This window comes from Cicer arietinum, chromosome 3, assembly GCF_000331145.2.
Source record: "Cicer arietinum cultivar CDC Frontier isolate Library 1 chromosome 3, Cicar.CDCFrontier_v2.0, whole genome shotgun sequence".
Classification (NCBI taxonomy): Eukaryota; Viridiplantae; Streptophyta; class Magnoliopsida; order Fabales; family Fabaceae; genus Cicer; species Cicer arietinum.
In genome coordinates, this window is record NC_021162.2 from 64,009,795 (window position 1) to 64,034,715 (window position 24,921).

Below are 24,921 nucleotides of genomic sequence, written 5' to 3' on the forward strand. Positions count from 1 at the left end.
CTAAATTCGGTCTCTAAATCGGTCACTAAATTCGGTCGCTGATTTGGTCGCAACAGCTAGGGACTAGCAGTTTACCAACTGATTTAAATTGGTCACTAAATCGGTCGCTATTGAATTTAGTGACCGATTTTCTTCATTTAGTGACCGAAAAATTAGTCTCTAAAAGCGTTTTTTTCTAGTAGTGCAAGGCGTGGCTGACTTTTATTAGGAGCAGCAACAGCAGCGACCGATTTTCTCCGATCCAAATTTTTTGTTGCTGCATGTTTGGCAGCTTTATTACCCTCCAGCCTTTGTAGTTTGGCAGCCCTATTAACCTACAATTTTTGAGGTTTGCTGCCTTTTTTTGGCTGTAGGGGTGGTTTATTTATTTGGACCTACAAAAATGAGGTAAAATGTTAGTTTATTGAATCTGAAAAAATGACAAATCTTAGGCAATAAATGTGACAAACCTTTTCGGGAGATGTAACTGATTTGTCTTTGGGAATCTTTTTTTGGAGGGCAACAAGGTTAAAGCAACAGTAGGCGATACTTTGACATGGCCCGCAGGGATCGGAATATTGTACAATACTTCTCCCGAAGTATTGTACAATATTCTTTTTCCCACCTTCCGTTGAGTAGGCGAGGACAAGTATATGACACATGTAGTGACACCCTACATCAATAGTTAAAACATAAGTACAGTTAATATATAAGTTTGTTTAATACATAAGTAATTACATAAGCAAGTAAGTAGTAAGTAATTAATTACCTCAGGAATACTTTTCAAACCGACGTTGCAACTCCCGGTTTCACTCTCCATTTGTATTTCAAGTTGGAGCTGAACCATAAGTTGTTTTTCTTTATTCGTATTCACCAAGAGTGCCACTTGCTCTGATAGGATTCTCGTGTGTTATTATGTTATTTGAATGCCTTTTACAGCGCTTTTTTCAAATAAGCGCTGTAAAAGACCTCCGTGTGTTATTATGTTATATGAATGCCTTTTACAGCGCTTTCACACATAAGCGCTCTAAAAGGCTTCTTTAGTTAAATTTTTAAAAGGCTCTTTTACAGCGCTTTTTTCAAATAAGCGCTGTAAAAGACCTCCGTGTGTTATTATGTTATATGAATGCCTTTTACAGCGCTTTCACACATAAGCGCTCTAAAAGGCTTCTTTAGTTAAATTTTTAAAAGGCTCTTTTACAGCGCTTTTTTCAAATAAGCGCTGTAAAAGACCTCCGTGTGTTATTATGTTATTTGAATGCCTTTTACAGCGCTTTTACACATAAGCGCTCTAAAATGTCTCTTTATGTTAATTTTAAGAGGCTCTTTTACAGCGCTTTTCCCAAATAAGCGCTGTAAAAGACCTCCGTGTGTTATTATGTTATATGAATGTTTTTTAAAGCCTTTTACAGCGCTTTTCCACATAAGCGCTCTAAAATGTCTCTTTATGTTAATTTTAAAAGGCTCTTTTACAGCGCTTTTTCCAAATAAGCGCTGTAAAAGGCCTTATTGTTTTTGTGTTTTGTTATGTTATGTTATTTTTTAAACAAGCTCAACATGCATGCAAAACCCACATAGTAGTAACTGGTCACCACAAAAATCCCTTCCTCTTCACCAAACTCTTCTCCTTTTATGCATCTTCTTCACAAACATCAAAGCTTACTCTTTCACAATTCAATCTCCACCTCAACACCCTTTTTATCTCTTTACATTCTCTTTCCTTCTTAAATCGAAACTTAATTGGTATTCAGGATCATTGCCATGTTGCGAAAAATGGGTTTGTGTCTGGTGTTTTTGGGGATTCCCATGATGCGTACAAGGTGTTTGAAGAAATGGGTTTGTGTCTGATGTTTTTTGGATTCCCATGATGCGTACAAGGTGTTTGAAGAAATGGGTTTGTGTCTGATGTTTTTTGGATTCCCATGATGCGTACAAGGTGTTTGAAGAAATTAGGTGTCTGATGAATATTATTTTTAAAGCTTTTTTACAGCGCTTTGTCAAATAAGCGCTGTAAAATGTCTTTTTTACTCACTTTCAAAAGAGTCGTTTACAGCGCTTTGTGTGAAAAGCGCTGTAAAAGGTATAAAACACTCATTATTTTATTTTTAAAAGGATCTTTTACAGCGCTTTTTAAGATAAGCGCTGTAAAATGTCTCTTTATTTTATTTTTGTGTTTGGTTTATTTGGGTTGGGATGACATTAAAAACATTTTTATCATTGTTTATTGGATTAAAAATATTGTTATCATTGTCTTTATCACAATACTTTAGGAGATGATGAATTATTAGAAATGAGTATTCTGAAGAATCTATATATATATATGCACTGAGCAAAAGAGAATCTCTCTATTCAGTTCAGTTCAGTTCATGTAAATTACTAATTTATATTCAGTTCAGTTCATGTAAATCAAGCTAAATATAAAACACTCATTGTTACATGAACTTGGTATAAAACACTCAAATCAAGCTAAATATAAGCAGAAAATAAATTAATCAGAAAATAAATTAATCAGAACTTAGTATAAAACACTCAATTCAGATTACATGCATATTTACAATAACACAGTTCAGATTACATGCATAGCTTATATAAAACAATTAAACATATATATACATTAAGATGCCCTTCTTCTTTTCCTGGTGACATTCACATTTGTTTGTCCATTTACAATACGAAACGATGGATTAATCCAAATTCCCTCATCATGATCATCTCTAAGATATAAACCATCATCAGTTGAATCAATTTCATGTGGTTGTTGTGATGTTGCAAATAAAAGATCATTACCAACATCTTCATCATTATTGTTATCATCACTTATTTTATTGGTCGATAGGACAACAGACCATTTATCATTAGAAGGATCAGTGACATAAAACACTTGTTGAGCTTGCGACGCTAAAATAAAAGGCTCGTCTTTGTATCCCACCCTATTAAAATCGACAAGCAAGAATCCTGACTCATCAATCCGAACGCCATTATTATTATCGACCCACTTGCAACCAAATATGGGAACACGAAACATTGTGTAGTCTAACTCCCATATGCGCTCGATAACCCCAAAATATGATAGATTTGCATATATTGGGTTTTTGTCTTTTGCACTTGAGACATGCATCGCTTCAGCTACGAGAGTGACTCCACTATTTTGCATAGTGGTCTGATCATCTTGTTCTTTGGTATAAAATGTGTAGCCGTTAATAACATAACCAGTGTAAGAAAAGACATGTAAGCTCGGACCATTTGCTAGCCACCTCAATCTATTTGAAATTGATCCGGGGTCTATATCAAATTTTGACATTATGTGATTTTTTAACCATGTTACAAAACTTCGATTGTGCTCTCGAGTTATCCAATTTTGATTCCTATTCATGTTCAAACGAGATAACTGATCAATGTGTATTGTAACATACGGTTGAACCTCATCATCATTGTGCAGAACATACAATTGTGCCTGCTCCCATTCTGTCCTTGATATAGTCAGTAGTCTCCTTCCAGTTATCCCTTCTCCTGATAGTCTTCCCGAATGACGAGACATGGGAAGCCCTATGGATTCAACATTGGACAGATATTCAGTACAAAATTCAGCAGCCTCTTCAACAATGTATCGTTCAGCAATACAACCTTCTGGTCGACTTCTACTTTTTACGTACCCTTTTAATATTTTCATATATCGTTCTATCGGATACATCCATCTCATATAAGCTGGCCCACAAAGTTGTGTCTCCTTAACCAGATGAACAGTAAGGTGAACCATTATATCAAAAAACGATGGTGGGAAATACATTTCAAGCTCACACAAAGTAACAACAATTTCCCTCTGCAATGTCGGTAATTTCTGAGGGTCGATCACTTTACTACAAATTTCCCTGAAGAAGAAACATAATCTAGTTAAGGCTAGTCGAACTTTTTCAGGTAAAATGGAACGTATACCTATTGGTAGCAAATGCTCCATTATAATATGACAATCATGGGTCTTCAAACCTTTTAACTTGAGGTCTTTCATACAAACCAAATTTTTAATGTTCGAAGAGTATCCTTCTGGAACTTTAACTTCGTGTAGAAATTTACATAAAACAATTTTTTCCTTTCTAGATAGAGTATGAGCGGCTGGAGGTAGATATGTGCGATTTCCTTTCTTTACTGGAGCCAGTTCATTTCTTATTCCCATATCGACCAAGTCCAATCTTGCATTGACGCCATCTTTAGACTTTCCTGGAACATTGAGTAACGTACCAATAACACTTTCAAATACATTTTTTTCAATATGCATCACATCGAGGAAATGTCTTACATACAATGACTTCCAATATGGCAATTCAAAGAAAATTGACTTTTTCTTCCACCCAGTTTTCACCAGCTCTCCCGCAAAAGGTTTGCCAAATTTATTGGTCAAACCTTGTACTTTTTCAAGTATTTGATATCCAGTCGGTGCTAAAGGAGCTTTACCTTCCTCTGATTTTCCATTGAATGCATTTCTCCACCCACGATACTGATGACTATAAGGTAAAAATCTACGATGTCCAAGAAACACATTCTTCTTACAATGTTTCAACCGCATCCAATTTGTACTCTCTTCACATATAGGACATGCACACTGACCTTTAATGCTATATCCTGATAAATTACCATATGCTGGAAAATCATTAATTATGCCGAACAACATAACCCTTAAATTGAAACATTCTTTCTTATACCCATCATAAACTTCCACACCTGTCTCCCACATACTTTTTAAATTTTCGATTAGAGGAGTCAAGTATACGTCGATATCATTCCCCGGTTGTTTGGGTCCAGAAATTAACAGAGACAACATCATAAACTTACGCTTCATACATAACCATGGAGGTAGGTTATATATTACCAAAATCACAGGCCACGTGCTATGTGAGATGCTTTGAAGACCATGTGGATTCATTCCATCAGTAGAAAGTGCAAGTCTTAGATTTCTTGACTCTATCCCGAATTCAGGATACTCGTGATCAATTTTTGCCCATTGTGGGGAATCTGCAGGGTGTCGAAACATTCCATCTCTAATTCTTTCATCTGCATGCCATGTCAAGTGTTTTGAATCTTCTTCACTGCGATACATGCGCCTAAATCTTGGTATTATAGGAAAATACCACACGACTTTTGCTGGAGTAGATTCTTTCTTCTTATATCGAGAGACATTGCATTTCGGACACGCCTTAAGTAGTTCATATTCGTTTCGAAATAAAATGCAATCGTTAGGACACGCATGAATCCTTTCGTAACTCATTCCAATAGAACACAAAATCCGTTTAGCCTCGTAGGTTCGACTGGGAAGTTCATTATCATCTGGCAACATATCTTTTATGAGTGTTAATAATTCCGTAAAGCTTTTATCAGACCATCCATTACTCGCTTTTAAGTTGTACAACTTTAATATCGCTGACAGTCTTGTGAATTTAGTACAACCATTATATAATTCTTTCTCTGCATCACTCAACAAACTTTCAAACATTTTAGGACAATCTCGAAGATCTTCTTCAACTGCTTTTGCAATCTCATCAACTCGGTCCGGCTCATATGTATCTGTATCGAAGTCAGTTGAAGCATATGTCGAACTATTCTCAAAATTAATGTTTCCTTTTTTTTTCTCACCATGTCTTATCCAACATGTGTAGCTTTGATCAATTCCATTACATACTAGATGTCCTTCTAATTCATCTTCTCTAACACGTTTTCCAAAACAACATTTTAAACAAGGACAAACTACTCTATTTGGATCTTTTGCATTCTTCACTGCAAACTCAACAAACTCCTTCACTCCAATTTCATACTCTTTTGACAATCGATTGGCTGAAATCCATTTCCTATCCATATTATACCACCTATATAAATGCAGTAACAAAAATAATAAGCTTTCAAAACATATCAACAAGTTTCAAAAAGAAACCAATATCAACTAACAATTTCAAAACAGAACAGATCATGTGGTATGAGTTTTTGACAATTTTTGACAATTTCAAAACATAACAGATCATGTGTAAAAAATACCTTAGACAACGTAGATGGCCGCACAGTACGTAGAGGATATTAGGGTTCCCAACGTATATAATTATTTGAAAGATGTAGAGGATATGAGGGTTTCCAACGTATATAATTATTTTAAAGATGTATTTTACAGCGCTTGTGAAAAAAGCGCTGTAATAGGTAGTTAAATTCAATGAAAGCGGATGTGTTTTACAGCGCTTGTGAAAAAAGCGCTGTAATAGGTAGTTAAATTCAATGAAAGCGCATGTGTTTTACAGCGCTTGTGAAAAAAGCGCTGTAATAGGTAGTTAAATTCAATGAAAGCGCATGTGTTTTACAGCGCTTGTGAAAAAAGCGCTGTAAATGATACGCGAAAGCGCTTCCTTTTACAGCGCTTTTTTGACAAGCGCTGTAAAAGCCTTATAACGTGATGCACAAACGTTATATGACCTACTACAGCGCTTGTTTTACAGCGCTTTGAATCAAAAGCGCTGTAAAAGGTTCCATTATTTTTAAAATATAATTACAACAGCGCTTGTGTTTAGCAAGCGCTGTAAAATGGGCGCTGTTAAATGTCATTTTTGGCGTAGTGATTGAATAAAAATGATATTAGTGCAAATCCATTATTTGTGCAAATATTTGTTAGAAAAATATTTAACCGTTTTTGAGGTACTTGCAAGTATTTATAAATGTCTACGAAATATCAATTTAAAAAAAAAATGCGATTGTGTAAAAAAATATTTTGTTTAGGTTATTATTTAGAAATTATATCTCCTACTTTTACAATAAAAAATAGTTTTTAACACATAGACCAAGACATTATTAATCAAACAATAAACATAAATTAGGAAACTAGGTTAGAGTTTTTCTTTCAAGTAGGTAATATTTATATTTAAGTAATATGATATTTTGAAAATTTTAATAATTTACTAAAAATGTTCAATGATTTATTTTATTATCATCATTATCTAATATTATCATTAAATATGTCACTATCTAATCGTGATATATCTAACTAATAAATCATTCAACCATTTATCTTCCATACGACTGTGGATTCCATTATTCACAAAATTCATGAAAGAAAAAAATCTTGCAATTGCCACACATGAAAATATAGCTAAATTGTATATCTTTATCTTTATGTTTCATCACTTCTCACTTTATCACTTCTCAGCCCCAGTTTTGCCATTAATTTTGCCATTCATATAGCTTGGCAAGCTCCCATTGATGCAGCCACATATTTAGCTTCACAAGTGAATAATACTACTATGTTTTACTTCCTTGAACACCATGAGATTGGTGAGTTATTGCTCATAAATATATAGCCCGTGGTACTCTTTCTATCATCTTTATCTCCACACCATTCAACATTAGTGAAGCTAGTCAGTTCAACTTCATCTTCATTCGAATTTGTGGGATACAACAGGCCAAACTCGTTGGTTTCTTTGATGTATCTCAAGATCCTTTTTGCTGCCATGTAGTGAGATGTTCTAGACTTCTCCATATATCTATTGACTAGTCCAACACTATATGCAATATATAGCCTTGTGTTGCACAAATACCTCAAAGATCCTACAATTTGCTTGAGAATTGTAGAATCAACTAACTCCTCATTTCCTTCTCTTGACAAAATCAATCATGTTTCTGATGGTGTACTCGAGTCATTACAATATTGCATATTAAACCTTTTTAGTACATCATTAGCATATTTCTTTTGATGCATAAAGATTTCATTCTCTTTGATCACAAATTCAATACCAAGGAAATAGGACAATGCTCCCAAATATGTCATCTCAAACTCCTTCTCCATTATAATTTTGAACTGTTGGATTTCAGTTTCATCACTGCTAGTCACTAGCAGATCATCAACATAGAGGCATATTAATAGTATAGGTGTTGTTGATGCCTTCTTAACATAGACTCCATGTTCATTTATGCATTTTTTCAAACTGATGCTCTATGAGGAACTTGTCAATCTTCTTGTTCCAGGCCCTAGGAACTTGCTTCAAGTCATATAGTGTTTTCCTCATTGTGTATACATTGTTTTCCTTTCCTTTTATTTCATATCCTAGTGGTTGTTTCACATACACTTCATATTCTAATGGTCCATTGAGGAATGTTGACTTTACATCCAATTGATACATGGTCCATCCTTTGTAACTGGCCATTGACACTACAAGCCTCATTGTTTCAATTTTGACTATTGGTGCAAAGACTTCATCATAATACAGTCCATGCTTCTGTGTAAACCCCTTTGCTACAAGTCTTTCTTTGTACTTGGCAATTTGTCCACCAGGCTTCATCTTGATTTAATAGACCCACTTCACATCAATAGGTCTCTTGTGTACTAGCAGGGTCATCAGCTCCCAGGTTTTATTCTTTTATATAGCTTTGAGCTCTTACTACATTGCTAGTCTTCATCTTTGATCACTTAGAGCCTCATCTTCACTAATTGGTTCTGATTCAACTAACAATGCAAAATGTATTAATTCGCCATCTGCATTGATGGTTGAGTTAGATGTGACTTCAAATTGATCAAATCTTATATAAGGTTGTATGGATCTTTCATATCTTCTCACTGGTCCTAGAGCTGGCTGCACTATTGTTCCTGTTGGTTGATCATCATCCAGTTCCACTACTACTACTACACTTCTTGGGCTAGTTGCACTGATTGAGCTAGCTGGCTTGCTAGAGCTGATTGCACCTATCTTTTAGTCCCAATTTTTTTATTCATCTACTAGTATGTCCCTGCTGATTACTACCTTCTCTTTGTTTGGTTCATAAAACTTATAAGCCCATGTTGTGCCATACCCCACCAACACCCCCTGTTCAGCCCTATCATGCAACTTTCTTCTATTTTGGGCAGGCACATGTCTGAAACATAGTGAGCCAAACACTTTTAGATGACTCACATTTGATCTCCTTCCAGTCCAGGCATCTTCTGGTGTCCTAGTGCCAAGTCTCTTGGTAGGACATCTGTTCGAAATGTATACAACAGTAGACATTGTTTCTCCTAAAAACTTGTGAAGCATTTTCTTTCCCTTCAGCATGCTTCTAGTTATATTCAATATCGTTTTGTTACTTCTTTTAGTTATTCCATTGTGTTGTGGGGTGTATGGTGTAGTCACCTTATGTAACACTCCTTCTTTTTCACAAAACTTGTTAAACTCATGAGAATTGAATTATCCCCTCCATTGTCCTGATTATTTTCAAACTGCAGCCACTTTGATTTGTTGCCATCACTTTGAATCTTTTAAACACATCAAACTCTTCACTCTTCTTCTTGATTAGATAAATCCAAATTTTCCTTGGAAAATCATCAATGAATTATACAAAGTAATTATTTCCTCCTATTGACATTTCTTCAAATGGACCACAAATATAAAAAAAAGATTATCTCCATCATTCTTGAAGATCTAGTTGGTAATTCTAATTTGAATGAGTTCTTGTGTTGTTTGGCCTGGCAACATTCCCCACATATCTCCTTTGGTATCTGAATTTTAGGAATTCCTAGCACCATGCCCCTGCTCTGCAACATTTGAAGACTCCTAAAGTTCAAATGTCCAAACCTTTGGTGTCATAACCAATCTTCACTTCTGACTTCAGCAGCTAAGCATTGATCCTCACTTACTTGAATCTCAATTTTGAAGGTTCGGTTTTTTGACAGTGGTGCCTTCAAGATAAGCCTTTTTGAACTATCTAACATCATCATTTTCCCATTATTTTATATTCATAGAGTATCCTTTCTTCGGCAATTGTCTAAGACTCAGCAGCAGATTATTCTTCATATTTGGCACATACAACACATTACATATGAAAGATTGCTTGCCATCTTTTCTTTGAATCAATACCTTGCCAACTCATTCAGTTGTCACTGTGTTATTGTCTGCAAATTTGATCTCCATTTTCACCTTCTCATCATTTCTTACAAACCACTCTTTATGCCCAATCATATGATTAGAGTAACCTGTGTCAAGATACCATAATTATGGGCAGACATCATCTAAATTTATGGTAGCCACTAGCAATACATCATTTGAACTTGAGTCCTTAACTGCCATATGAGCTTCATCATCTTCTCTTTGTACCTTCTTAGATATGTATTCATCTGCAAAATGCTCCCACTTTTGACAATTGTAACATTGAATCCCCTTCTTGTTAAACTTCTTCTTACTATTTGAATTCTTGTTGTTGTTATCACTGCTGTTCTGATTCTAATTTCTTGAATTTTCAGCCCCTTCATAAGAATCATGCTTCTTGTACCACTTGAATTTTCCTTTTCCTTTCTTGTATTTTCCTCCATCTTGATTGTTTTTCTTGTTGACTTGAGCCTGCAATGCCTTGTGTACTAGCTACACTCCTCTCTTTTAATCTCAATTAATGAGCCTTGCAAGTCTTCTACCTTTAATGTTTCAAGATTCTTTGACTCCTCTATGGCCACCACTATGTGATCATACCTTTGTGTCAATATTCTCAAAATCTTCTCTATGATCATTAGTTCAGTCCTCATTTCACTATCAGTTCGCATTTGATTGGTAATTGCATGCACACAATTGAAATAATTAGCTACACATTCATCTTCCTCCATCTGCAACAATTCATATTGCCTTTTCAATATTTGGAGTTTCACTTTCTTGATTTTTTCACCACCCGTGTAATACTTCACCAAGAAGTCTCATGCCTTCTTTGATGTAGATGCCTTCAAAATCCTCTCAAAATTGTTTAAATTCACACTCTGATGGATGTAAAACAATGTTTTGTCATCCCTTTTCTTGGAATCTTTAAAGGCTGTTTGTTGCCTTTCTGTTGGATTTGCACCTAGTTGATCATAGTCATCTCATACCACTTCAAATACTTCTTGAGCTCCAAGTAATGATTTCATATATGCACACCATATCTCCCAGATTTTTCCATCAAGAATTGGCATATTATATGGAAAACTCCCTAATCCATTCATGATTTCTTTCTCTCTTTCACTCACACTGGTGTTTCCCAAATTTGAAGATCCTCTCACTTTTCACTCATGTTTTCCTTAGATTAGAATTCAAGCTCTTGATACTAGTTGTTAGAACATAGTGTATGCATTAGAGAAATTGAAATTGAGAATAAGAAAGTAAAAAAAGAATGATTTGATAAACGAAGATTGATCAATCATGCACCAAGAATATTCTTGGTATTACAAATTTATATCAAACAATTTGTACAATAACTTCTATAGCAAACTTTACTAACTGCTAACTATCCTAACTAATTACAAATCACTTTTAATTACATTTAACACCTATTAACACTTAATTAGCATACTATTATAATTAGTATAAAAAAAATTAGTTATGAAATTATTTTTCATAATATTTTATTTTATTTAAAAAAATCGTGATATAATCCTTTAAAGAAAGAAAGTCGTGATCTATAATAAATAAGACAAATCAGCAATGATCCTTTCCTTGCTTGTTTTCTTACGTCTAGATTTGTTTTCAAATTAATATTATCTTACAAATTTTGGCTCCCAAAGCAAGTAACGCAAATGCTTTTGGCCTTAAATTTTTAACTCAAAATTTGGCCTCCAAATATATTATATTATGTTGAAGTTTGAGAATTACATTGTCCTAGCTATTTTAGTAGATAGCTGTGTATGATAAAAAAATTCACATTTTTCAAATTATTAATAAAATAATTACAAGTAATAAATAGGCATTGGCAACCTTGAATAAAAAAATTGGACATTGATTGTAAATTCAAAGTAGTTCTCCATAATTCTTTTTAATTTTACAGAGAAGTTTAAAAAAATCATAATTAAATAGAATTTGGTGTAAAACAGTTAAATGGTTCGATTCACAATGCAAAATCATAATAAAAGTTTAAAAGGTCAAACATAAAAAAATATAAATAAAAAATATAATGATATATACTTCAATAAATAAAATCTTTCATAAAAAAATAAATAAAATATTAAATGAAAATATTTAACCCTGAATAGTAATGAATCTAATGCTACATGTTCTTAATAACAAGTAGTATGTTATTCAATTAAAAACCATAAATAATAACATCACTCTCTTTGACTATAATATCCATTATTAATTATTAACCTCTTTCGAGATCTCTTTAAATTTCTCTAATTTAAAAAAAAAATATTCATTTCTTCTTTTCTCACGAAATATTTTTTTACTACACTACCATCTAGGATACAGTTAGAGTTTTTATTTTAACTATATTTGAAAGATTCATTGAATAAATGTGATTAAAAGACATTTCAGAAGTACAATTTAACATTTCTTTCGTCTAATATAGTGAGTTGATTGATATCCACTTGAGATGAATTGAGTTTTAAATGGACTCGCTCCATTTTATTATTATTTTTATCCAACTAACATCAATTAAGTTATTGTTTCAAACGTAAAAACTAATAAAGTTGTTAACTTGTACTATTGATGAATGTCGTCCATCGTTGTTATTGTTTATCGCTTTTTAATTATTCTTCCCAAAAAACAATTAGTTGTTTCATTTTTAGCGTAATGAGTTGTTGTTTATCATTGCCATTTTATTATTATTATTATTATTATTATTATTATTATTATTATTATTATTATTATTATTTTGTTTCAGAACAGATGATAAATACTATCATAATTATTTGGTTTAAATGCAATTTTAGTCTCCTATTTTAACTGATTCGTAATTGTGTTCTCTCTATTTTTAATTTCACAAGTTTAGTCGCTTATTTTAACTAATTCATAATTTTGGTCTCTCTATTTCTAATTTTGCAATTTTAGTCCCTCTATTTTTTTTAAATTGAGACATTTTGTCCTTCCTATATATTTTACTATTAATATTGATTCTGTCAATGATGATGTTGTTTTATTATTATTATTATTTTTTAATGATTACTTGGACTTATTTAAAAAAATTGTAACTCATGTTTTTAAAAAATAAAATTCTCTACTAATTTTTTTAATGATTTTTAAAACAATTGCTAATTCTAATTATTAATTAAAATAAACACAAAATAAAATAGGATGGTTAAAAATATTTCTTTACTTTTTAAAAATTATTGTGATTCTATGTACACCTTTAAGAAAATAAATAGAGGTCTACAATGAGTTACAATAATTTTTAAAAAGTAAACATGTATTCTTTATCCTTTATGTTATATTATGGTTATTTTAATAAATAATTAAAGCTAGTAATTTAAAAAACAATAATATAATTGTGATAACATTATTAATTGTAATTTAATTAGAGCAAGCAATTGTTTTTAAAAATTATTAAAAAAAATGAGTGGAGAATTTTATTTTTTAAAAACATGAGCTACAAATTTTTTAAAATAAGTCCAAGTAATTATTAAAAAAAAATAAAGCAATACTATTATTGATCGAATTAATATTAATAGTAAAATATATAGATAGGACAAAATGTTTCAATTTTTAGAAATAGAGAACCAAAATTGTGAAATTAAAAATAGATAGATCAAAATTACGAATTAGTTAAAATAGGGGAACTAAAATTGCGAAATTAGAAACAAAATGACAAAACTTACGAACCAGTTAAAATAGGGGGACTAAAATTACAAATCAGTTAAAATAGAAAGACTAAAATTGAGAAATTAAAAATCGATGGACCAAAATTATGAATCAATTGAAATAGAAGAACTAAAATTAATTAGAAATAGATTGACCAAAATTATAAATCAGTTAAAATAGGAGATTAAAAGTATTAGATTTTTTAAACCTAATTATTTTACACTACTATAAAAGTATTAGATTTTTCAGTTGAACAAAGACATAAAGACCACTATTTTATTATTTTATGACTACTAAAAAAATTATTAATTTATAAAAAGTAATACTAAAAACTTTGCGAATTTATGAATTTTTATGACACTGAAACATGCAAAATGCAGGATATGTTATAGTGAGGTTGGTCCGCCCTGATACTAATTTATTAGTTTCAATGGATAGTTAAGAACTTAGATCAGAAGCTTATCATTATGTTATAGTGAGGTAGTTAAGGTCTCCTCAATAACAAAAGAAACTCTTCTTCTAAAGAAGTTCAAATATGAGATTAGTTCAAGAGAGACGCCGCTTGTGGTCTAAGAGCTTACTTTCAATGTAGATTACAATCTTTTTTATTACTCACGTATGTAAGAGGAGAAATAGTGGAACACTGCTTATCGTACGATAACGATTACAATCCCTCGAATTACTCACATCAAGAGTCAAATAATATCCCAAGCAAGAGAATGATGATGATGATGATGATGGCAACACTGATAATGATTGAGGTGGATATGAATTCCCTTGTTGTTATACTAAGTCAATGAGAGGAAAAAGAAAAGAAAATTTTAATTTGTAAAATATTAACAATATAAAATATATGATACATAACATAATTTTAAAAGTAATGAAAAAGATATGCACATGATAATGAAACCCACCCTGAAAGCTAAGAATATCACTTTACTAAAGTCTTATTTTTGTTGCTCATTGACTTCTCTCCATGGGACATAATATGTTTGAGGCAATAATACTTCCAACGTTGTCCTGTGTGCCGCATTCGGATCAAAAGCCTTTGCCGTCAACCTGCAAGCAAGCTCCAATTTTGAATTTTTCTGTTACTATTTTTTGCGTTGAATTTTTCACAGCATGTATGTTGTATCTGTTCTTATTGTGAAAGAGTTATGCAGTAGCGTGAAACCAAACAATTTCCCTTTTGTCTCCAATAACAAGCCTCCCTAGCTAAAACACTGCACTAGTATGATTCCCTGTTGATTTAAAAACCATTCAAATCACCTTCACAAGAAGCATCACTCTCATATATATCCTTTTTAGCACCTTCTCTTTTAAACCAAAGTTACATAGTTAGTCCTCATTTTACTTTGAAGTTTCATTTCATTTAATTTCTAATAAATAAAACAAGTTATGGTTGAGATAATAGAATGTCATATTGTGCTATCGAGTCTATACTTTGCGGAATTGGTGCTGGGTCGAGTTGCTTGGTAAAAAATTCTACTAGTTGATCAGCTGATGAGATGAGAGGAATATGAAAAAATAGCTTGACTTGAAGTTTCTCAAGCATAATGTGACGATCAATATGATATGTTGTGTCGTTCATTAAAGCTGGGATTGGAAGCTATGTGGCATGCAGATTGACCATCACAATAGAGTAGTAATGATGGGGAGATAAAAAGAAAGTCAGTTAAGCAATTAGATTTCACAAGTAGTGCTAGCTACGGCTCGGTACTCGGCCTCAAAGGATCACAAGGAAATTGTGGGTTGTTTCTTTGAACCCCATGATATGAGGGAGTCAACCACGTGTCATTTTAATCTTTAGATTGAACAAAATTTTGTCTCAAAACTTATTCAAATCTATCCACAAACACCATAATTTCAAACCAGCCTATCAACATCTAATGGCAATGTTTGCAAACATCGTCTCTTGAATTCATCGGAAAGACATACAATTGAAGTGTCACGAAACTAGACGACTGATCCCAATCTAAAGATAAATACTTATTATGACAATTTCAATTTGAGATGTCTAGTGGATGTTTCCTAATACACTAATACAAGTATACTCCAGAAAAATGAAACCTCTCTTGGGTTGTACAAGCGAAGACTACCCTGATGACCCCTATACAATAAAAATTCTTCATGCGAGATATAAAACTTGATGGCAATTGGAAGAGGCTAGCGGGTACTACAATCTCAAACATTAAGGAGTCAAATGGTGAAATATATGATATATGTGTTATAATGCTCTTTTCATAACCGAGTCTAGAAAATAATAAGAACTAGGATCTGCTTAGATTGACGTATCCAAGGACAGTATTTGTGAGACTATTCGGGAGAGCTTATAAAAACAACTTATAATATGTCTATAAATTACTTGATAAGCTCTTCAAAATAGGTTATAAATAAGGCTTATATACCTTATATGAAAACAATTTGCCGTATTCTATCCTGTTACATAAATAGTTTATCAATAAGCACTTACATGATACTCGTTTATAGCATAAACACAAACCCCGTACTGCAAGTTAATTACAGCAAATCATACCTTAAATTTCTACATTTCACAACATAGGAACTGACTTACTACAAAGATTGATGAAGTGATATCTCTTTGAGGAGTGCATATCTAGCTTTGTTAACAGTATAAAAGCATAGATATATATGTTGCTCAAGATCTCTAAGCAACTGTTCGAAAATCGGCTGCGTCTTTCGAAGCTGCTTGATTACTTCCTGTATGGGATGTCTATCCCTTCCCCTCTCCAATGCAAATTTAACATAAGCCTTATCGCCTTCAACCGCAGTTTGAAGCCTATCAACCAGACTATCAATGGTGTTAATATCATTCACAACAAAAGTACCATTCTCAGCAGCATCAAGCTGCTTCAACCTAGCCAATTCCTTCCTCTTTTTTTTCTTCGGAAAACGGAAACAGAACGGCACCATTGCGGCGAATCCAATGGAAGCATGTGTGGCAACAATTACGGTGGTGACCACAGCAATTGAGACTGTGGCAAGTGCACAAAGGGCGCAACCGATGGTGGCGCGACGGAAGAGACGAATTCTGTGACGGCATTTACGACGGTCGATGTTGATTTTGTGTTTAAGATCGGAGAAACTGTTGCGTAGAGTATGAAAATGAGGGAAAACGAAGGGATTTTCGTGACGGTTGAATTGGACGAACAGATCGTAAGCGGTGTTGCATTGCGGTTGAGAGAGGGAAGAGGAATCATCGGGAAGAACGGAGATGAAATCGGAGATAGGTTTATACATTTGACGAGCGATGCGGACGGTGTTGAAGAGGAGGAGGCAAAGGTGTGAAGTGGTTTCGCTATGGTCGAAGTATGAAGAAACGAGGCGCGTGAGAGCACTTTCGGGTTTGGCGTTTGCTAGTGTTTCGCGGACGCTGTTAGAGTCGGGTTGGAGAACTTGTGTGAGGATATCGCGGTGGTGTGAATCATCATCTTCGTCGTGTTCATCTTGTTGTTGTTGAATTTGGATGTTGTGAAGTTGAAGAGGGGGTTGGATGATTGTAAGGATTTCGTTGTAGGAAGGTGCTTGAACTGCTAGATCGTATTCGCGAGAGACGTTTGGGCTTGTTGATGGTGTTGAGTTGTCTCCTGGAAAATGAAATTAGGGATTGAGTGAGAGATTTTGTCGAAATTGAAAGGGTTTAGGGTTTTTGTTTATTATAATTAATTACCTTGTGAATTTGAAGGAGGAGGGAGGTTGTTGCGTGGTGAAGGAGTGGAGGAGTTGAAGGAGATGCATTCCAGCATTCTAATTATAGTGTTAATTGTTGGGGGAACTAGCAACTGCAATCGACTTGTTTCAATAATGGTATGTTTATGAACTGATGTGTGTCGCTCATTTTGTTCGATTTCCCCTCAAAAGACCGGAGAAGATTTCATTGATGGTTTTCGGGTTTTAAACTCTTACATATCAAAAACATAAATATAAACATTAAATTCACAAATAGATAAATTAAAAACTTACGAGAAGTAAAAACTCTTATTAATTGAATATTTTTCTATCATTCGTTTTTTTCTTCTCCCCTTTAAGTATATTATCCGAAATTAAGTTTTTAATAGTGTATTTTATATTACTGAAAACTAAAATGTGATAAAAAAAAATAATAAAATAAAAAGTTGGATAAACATTCATGCTTTGTATTATAGAGCATTGCATGACCTAAAGAAGAAGGAAAGAGAAGAGACTACTCATAAAGAATCAAACTACTTACTTTCTTGGAAAACAACCTATGTTAATAACCAAATCACTACAAGCTTCTCTATGCATATGACAAACTCTGATCTACTAGTTCACACTCATATATTTATATATGTCTTTAAATTCTATGTAGTAAGCTCCTGCCAACAAAGGACTCAATCTTAGAAGTTCGAATTGCTTCTACCATTGCTGTAAAATCAATACTAATCTCCACCGCATGAAAACCTCTCAACACAAGCCAAAATCAAATCTTCCAACACTCTCCATAACTATGTCATGAAAGCATCGCAGGAACCCAAGTTCTTTGAAAAACCACAACCATCTACCGACTACCGTGATAGTCTCTAATTAGCCTTTCACACCCGACTACTTCTCTGTTATTTTTGGATGTCACACTTTAGGTGGTTTATCACAGTTCACATCTTTAATAGAATATAGTGCATATGCAATTTAGTATCTAAATTTGTGACCATCTTTAAACTTAGTCTAAATTTTAGAAAATAACATATTGTGGAACTTGATAGAAGGATGTGTCCGATAGACGTGAAGACAATTGAGAGCTATCATTCTCTTTAAAAACAAAGTTTAGATAGCAAAATCGAGTCGAGTCGATGGTATACTTAAAATCTTGTAAATTTGGATATTTACCCCCAATTGATTGAGTTGGAGTATTGAGTAACACGTAAACTCGGTAAAAGAATTAATGTGATTGGAAGAAAAAAAAATATTTTTTATATAAACTTTTTTGATAAAATTTTATTTATTTTCAAAGGCATCTTTCGCGGACTAATTAGAGTTGTGTGTCTGCCACAACATATCGATATATTCTTTTGTTAATTTATTTTTTTTAGAACAATCAATATTAATACTTGTTAATATTATGTTGATTGTTGAGGGTGGAGATTATGATTATCGCTCTACTCTTTAACTCTCTTACCTACCTACAAGAGTTTACTTAACACTACGCCAATAAATTGCACCACCAGCCAACAAAGAAATGTAGTACTAAGTAGATCTTCTACTGTCTTAACATTCAACAAAATTTGAGTCAGAATATCAAATGATTTCCAATAAGTATGACCTTATATATGTGAACATATATTCCTTTTTTCTTTTAAGATATCTCAGAACTCTTTTGGATATTTTCTAATGATCAATTCTTGGATTACTTAAGTATTTATCTATAACTTCAACAACATACGCTATGTTCGAACATGTACATACTTGAGCATATACTATACTTTCTACAAGTGATGCATAAGGAATCTTTTGCATTTCCTGAATTTCAAGATTTTCTTTTGGGCATTGAACAAGACTAGATTTGTCTCCCTTAGAGACTAGGGTATCGCCTGATTTGCAATCTTGCATGCCGAATATTTTTAGCACTTTATCGATATAGCTCATTTATGATAATATTAGAGTACCTTTTGATCAATGTACATGTATTTGGATCTTAAATACAAATGAGACATCGCCAAGATATTGCAACTCAAAATTCCTTGAAAGAAATCTCTTGATTTTGCCCAAAACGTCTATAAAGGTCGTTTATTATCGACAAAAAATGTGATTTAATAGAAAAGTTCATTTTAAAAATACTTATAATTTCTTTCCTCTTTAAAACTAAGACTTATACTTCTATTAATACTAACACTCAAAAGTTATTATATCAAAACAATGATTTCTCTTGAAACTCGTCCTCACTCAATCGAGTCACTCCTCCCACACATTCTCCCCTTCCCACGACACCATCCACACACAACGTTGATGTCATACAAAGGCTTTTCAACTTCATAACTGCACCTACCAATGATGTGTCATATGGAAGTTTTTCAACTTCATAATTCATGAACTACTTATTGGGACTATACCATATCTATTTGAATTTTCTCTTTCTATTCCTCCTCCCGTGTTTTCACCACAAAACCCATATGAGATTGCACCAATTTCTCTACCATCAATGGAGCGTCATTATTCAACAACTTCACATATTGCACAATGTTGATTCATAAAGATAGTTTGGTGTCATTTCAAGCAGATGATTTGCACATTTTCAAGGTTGTTTTTAGGTAAGTTATAAAGATTATTGTACCAAGTGTTTTTGTCTATTAATGTACAACAAGTACGTGTGTTTGAATTTGTTCTCCAAATATTCCACCACCTCCATTATTTCTGTTTGAATTTGTTCTCCAAATATTCCACCACCTCCATTGTTTCTATTTCGAAGCCACCATCGGTTCATCCTGCGCAAAGCCTCTACCCACACCATCATTTTTGTTTTTAACTAAACAAAAACATAGCCACCGATTCTGTTGATGTTAATGCCCTTCTTCTCATCTTTAAATGGAGAAAAAAATGTCTCGCAAACGTAATAGGTACATGCAATGATTTGAATTCTTGTTTTTGCTTTTAATGATCTTAGGGTTTTAACAATGTTTTTACTTATTCAAATCAATAGAAGTTTTTTGTTAGATTTTTTGTTTCTCTTACAATCTGGGTTTGATTAAAATGAGCCAAAACTTCAATGTTTTCAAGATGGATCTCATATTTGTCTCTAGAACTGATAAAAAAAATTGACCCCCAAAATTTCCGGTCACAAAAAATAAAACAAAAATGCAATTGGGCCAAATATTTTTATGGCCCAAACCGAATTAATCCAACTGTTTTACTCGTGAGCCGGCAAATTATATGTATGTCCTAGCATGTAAGTACAATAAGGAATTGACAGTATTTTGAAAGCTCATTTGTTTTTGTACGTGTTTTGAGATCATTTGTTTTCGTAGGTGTTTTACGATCATTTGTTTTTGTACGTGTGTTTTGGAGAATGCAAAATTTGTGAATGTTATTATATAAATATAAACTTTTGTAATAGTTAAAAATCATACTTTAAAACTAACATTTTAAGAATTTATAAAATTAAAATGAATTCTCTACCTGCAACCGATCTTCACGAAATTGAAATATCAACTCCACCTTTCACGAAACCACCCACATCCATACTTCCCACAACATTACCCACATCTACCAATGGTGTTATATGGATTGTCATATGGAGTATGTATATAGGATTTTGAGCTTCATGAAACATGAATTCCTATGTGGGACAATACCCCGTCTACTTGGATTTTCTCCTATATTTCCTCCCACAATGTCACCACAAAACTCATATGAGATTCCACCAACTCCTCTAGAGCCTTGTTTAAAGATTATTTGCCGTTATTTCATGAAGATTATTTGTATTGGGTCAAAGTTATTGTTGAGAGAATTTATAGAGACATTTTTATTCAGCTTAAGGATTATTATAGCATATATGTTGTAAATATGTTTGAATTTATTGTATGTCTTTTTATACATTCTTCTTTATTATCTCTTTTTGTTGTTGTTGTTGTGTTTTGATGTTGTTACTGTTGTTGTTGTTGTTACTACTGTTGTTATTGTTGTTGTTGTTGGTTTTGTTATTTTTGTTGTTGTTGTGTTGGTGTTGTTGGTGGTGTTGTTGTTATTGTTGTTGATGTTATTTTTATTGTTGGTGGTGGTGTTATTGTTGTTTTTGTTTTTAGTGATGGTGATGTTGTTGGTGTTGTTGTTATTGGTGTTATTGTTGTTGTTATTGATGTTGTTGTTGTTGGTGGTAGTGTTGTTTTTTATGTTGTTGATGTTGGTGTTGTTGTTATTGATAGTGTTGTTGATGTTGCTATTGCTATTGTTGTTGTTGTTGTTGTTGGTGGTGGTGGTGATGTTGTTGTTGAAGTTGTTGGTGAAGTTGTTGTTGTTGAGACTTTGGCAAGTGCACCAAGGGTGCATCTGATTGTGGCGCGACGGAAGAGACGAACTTTGTGACAGCATTTACGACAGCCGATGTTGATTTTGTGTTTAAGATCGAAGAAACAGCTGCGTAGGGTACAAAAATAAGGGAAAATGAAGGGATTTTTGTGACGGTTGAATTGAACGAAGAGATTGTCAGCGGTGTTATATTGTAGTTGAAAGAGGAAAGTGGGAAGATAGAATTGGACGAAGGGACTCTAGAAGTTTCTACCCTATGGTTTTTTGAAAGCTCATTTGCTTTTGTACGTGTTTTAAGATCATTTGTTTTTGTATGTGTTTTAAGATTATTTGTATCGTGTCAAAGTTATTGTTGAGAGAATTTATAAAGACATTTTTATTCAACTTAGGGATTATTATAGCATATGTGTTGTAAATATGTTTGAATTTATTGTATGTCTTTTTATACATTCTTTATTATGTCTTCTTTTCGTTGTGTTTTGTTATTGTTGTTCTTGTTGTTGTTATTGTTGTTGTTGTCGCAGTTGTTGTTGTTGCTATTGATGTTGTTGGTGCTGATGTTGTTGTTGCTATTGTTTTTGTTGATGTTGTTGGTGTTGTTGTTGGTGTTGGTTTTGTTGTTGTTGTGTTGTTGCTGTTGTTTTTATTTTTGTTGGTGGTGGTGTTGTTGTTACTATTGTTGTAGTTTCTGTTGTGTTGTTGTCGTTGGTGGTGTTATTGTTGTTGTTATTGGCATTGTTGTTGATGTTGGGTTGTTGTTGTTGTCGATGTTGATTTTGTGTTTAAGGTCGGAGAAACTGATGCGTATGGTAACAAAATGAGGGAAAACGAAGGGATTTTCGTGACTGTTGAATTGAACGAAGGGATTGTAAGCGGTGTTGTATTGTGGTGGAAAGAGGGAAGATCTGAGAGGGAATTGGACGAAAGGATAACTCTAAAAGTAGAAACTCTTATAAACTCTAGAAGTTTCTACCCTATGGTTTTTTGAAAGCTCATTTGCTTTTGTACGTGTTTTAAGATCATTTGTTTTTGTATGTGTTTTGAGATCATTTGTTTTTGTACGTGTGTTTTGAGGAATGCAAAATTTGTTAATGTTATTATATAAATAGAGACTTTTGTAATAGTTAAAACTCATACTTTAAAACTAACATTTTAAGAATTTATAAAATCAAAATGAATTCTTCACCTGAAACCGATATTTACGAAATATCAACTCCTCCTCTCACAACACCACCCATATCCATACTTCCCACAACATTACCCAGATCTACCAATGGTGTTATATGGAGTATCATATATAAAATTTTGAGCCTCATGAAACATGAATTCCTCTATCGAACAATAGCGAGTCTACTTAGAGTTTCTCTTCTATTTCCTCCCACAATGTCACCAAAAAACTCATATGAGATTCCACCAACTCCTCCAGAACCCTGTTTAAAAATTATTTGTTGTTATTTCATGAAGATTATTTGTATCGTGTCAAAGTTATTGTTGAGAGAATTTATAAAGACATTTTTATTCAACTTAGGGATTATTATAGCATATGTGTTGTAAATATGTTTGAATTTATTGTATGTCTTTTTATACATTCTTTATTATGTCTTCTTTTCGTTGTGTTTTGTTATTGTTGTTCTTGTTGTTGTTATTGTTGTTGTTGTCGCAGTTGTTGTTGTTGCTATTGATGTTGTTGGTGCTGATGTTGTTGTTGCTATTGTTTTTGTTGATGTTGTTGGTGTTGTTGTTGGTGTTGGTTTTGTTGTTGTTGTGTTGTTGCTGTTGTTTTTATTTTTGTTGGTGGTGGTGTTGTTGTTACTATTGTTGTAGTTTCTGTTGTGTTGTTGTCGTTGGTGGTGTTATTGTTGTTGTTATTGGCATTGTTGTTGATGTTGGGTTGTTGTTGTTGTCGATGTTGATTTTGTGTTTAAGGTCGGAGAAACTGATGTGTAGGGTAACAAAATGAGGGAAAACGAAGGGATTTTCGTGACTGTTGAATTGAACGAAGTGATTGTAAGCGGTGTCGTATTGTGGTGGAAAGAGGGAAGATCTGAGAGGGAATTGGACGAAAGGATAACTCTAAAAGTAGAAACTCTTATTAAGTGAATATTTTTCTACCCTATGGTTTTTTGAAAGCTCATTTGTTTTTGTACGTGTTTTAAGATCATTTGTTTTTGTATGTGTTTTGAGATCATTTGTTTTTGTACGTGTGTTTTGAGGAATGCAAAATTTGTTAATGTTATTATATAAATAGAGACTTTTGTAATAGTTAAAACTCATACTTTAAAACTAACATTTTAAGAATTTATAAAATCAAAATGAATTCTTCACCTGAAACCGATATTTACGAAACTGAAATATCAACTCCTCCTCTCACAACACCACCCACATCCATACTTCCCACAACATTACCCAGATCTACCAATGGTGTTATATGGAGTATCATATATAAAATTTTGAGCCTCATGAAACATGAATTCCTCTATCGAACAATAGCGAGTCTACTTAGAGTTTCTCTTCTATTTCCTTCCATAATGTCACTAAAAAACTCATATGAGATTCCACCAACTCCTCCAGAACCCTGTTTAAAAATTATTTGTTGTTATTTCATGAAGATTATTTGTATCGTGTCAAAGTTATTGTTGAGAGAATTTATAAAGACATTTTTATTCAACTTAGGGATTATTATAGCATATGTGTTGTAAATATGTTTGAATTTATTGTATGTCTTTTTATACATTCTTTATTATGTCTTCTTTTCGTTGTGTTTTGTTATTGTTGTTCTTGTTGTTGTTATTGTTGTTGTTGTCGCAGTTGTTGTTGTTGCTATTGATGTTGTTGGTGCTGATGTTGTTGTTGCTATTGTTTTTGTTGATGTTGTTGGTGTTGTTGTTGGTGTTGGTTTTGTTGTTGTTGCTGTTGTTTTTATTTTTGTTGGTGATGGTGTTGTTGTTACTATTGTTGTAGTTTCTGTTGTGTTGTTGTCGTTGGTGGTGTTATTGTTGTTGTTATTGGCATTGTTGTTGATGTTGGGTTGTTGTTGTTGTCGATGTTGATTTTGTGTTTAAGGTCGGAGAAACTGATGCGTAGGGTAACAAAATGAGGGAATACGAAGGGATTTTCGTGACTGTTGAATTGAACGAAGTGATTGTAAGCGGTGTCGTATTGTGGTGGAAAGAGGGAAGATCTCAGAGGGAATTGGACGAAAGGATAACTCTAAAAGTAGAAACTCTTATTAAGTGAGTATTTTTCTACCCTATGGTTTTTTGAAAGCTCATTTGCTTTTGTACGTGTTTTAAGATCATTTGTTTTTGTATGTGTTTTGAGATCATTTGTTTTTGTACGTGTGTTTTGAGGAATGCAAAATTTGTTAATGTTATTATATAAATAGAGACTTTTGTAATAGTTAAAACTCATACTTTAAAAC

At 33.0% G+C, this 24,921-nt stretch overlaps 1 protein-coding gene across 1 annotated transcript; it reads right to left on the bottom strand.

The window, feature by feature from the left end:
• Positions 1-15,853: 15,853 nt before the first annotated feature.
• On the bottom strand, positions 15,854-17,429 carry LOC101513246 (UPF0496 protein At3g19330-like). The gene is made up of 2 exons (XM_004493034.4): positions 17,194-17,429; positions 15,854-17,110 (listed from the first exon to the last, which is right to left on the bottom strand). The coding sequence occupies exons 1-2, from the start codon at positions 17,267-17,269 to the stop codon at positions 16,077-16,079; spliced, it is 1,110 nt and encodes a 369-aa protein (XP_004493091.1). The 5' UTR covers positions 17,270-17,429; the 3' UTR covers positions 15,854-16,076.
• Between the last annotated feature and the right edge of the window lie 7,492 nt (positions 17,430-24,921).

Coding starts and splice junctions, on each gene's coding strand:
- LOC101513246 (XM_004493034.4), bottom strand. CDS start 17,269: ATGCTGGAATGCATCTCCTTCAACTCCTCCACTCCTTCACCACGCAAC. Junction 17,111..17,193: donor TCCTCCTTCAAATTCACAAG/GTAATTAATTAT, acceptor TTCATTTTCCAG/GAGACAACTCAACACCATCA.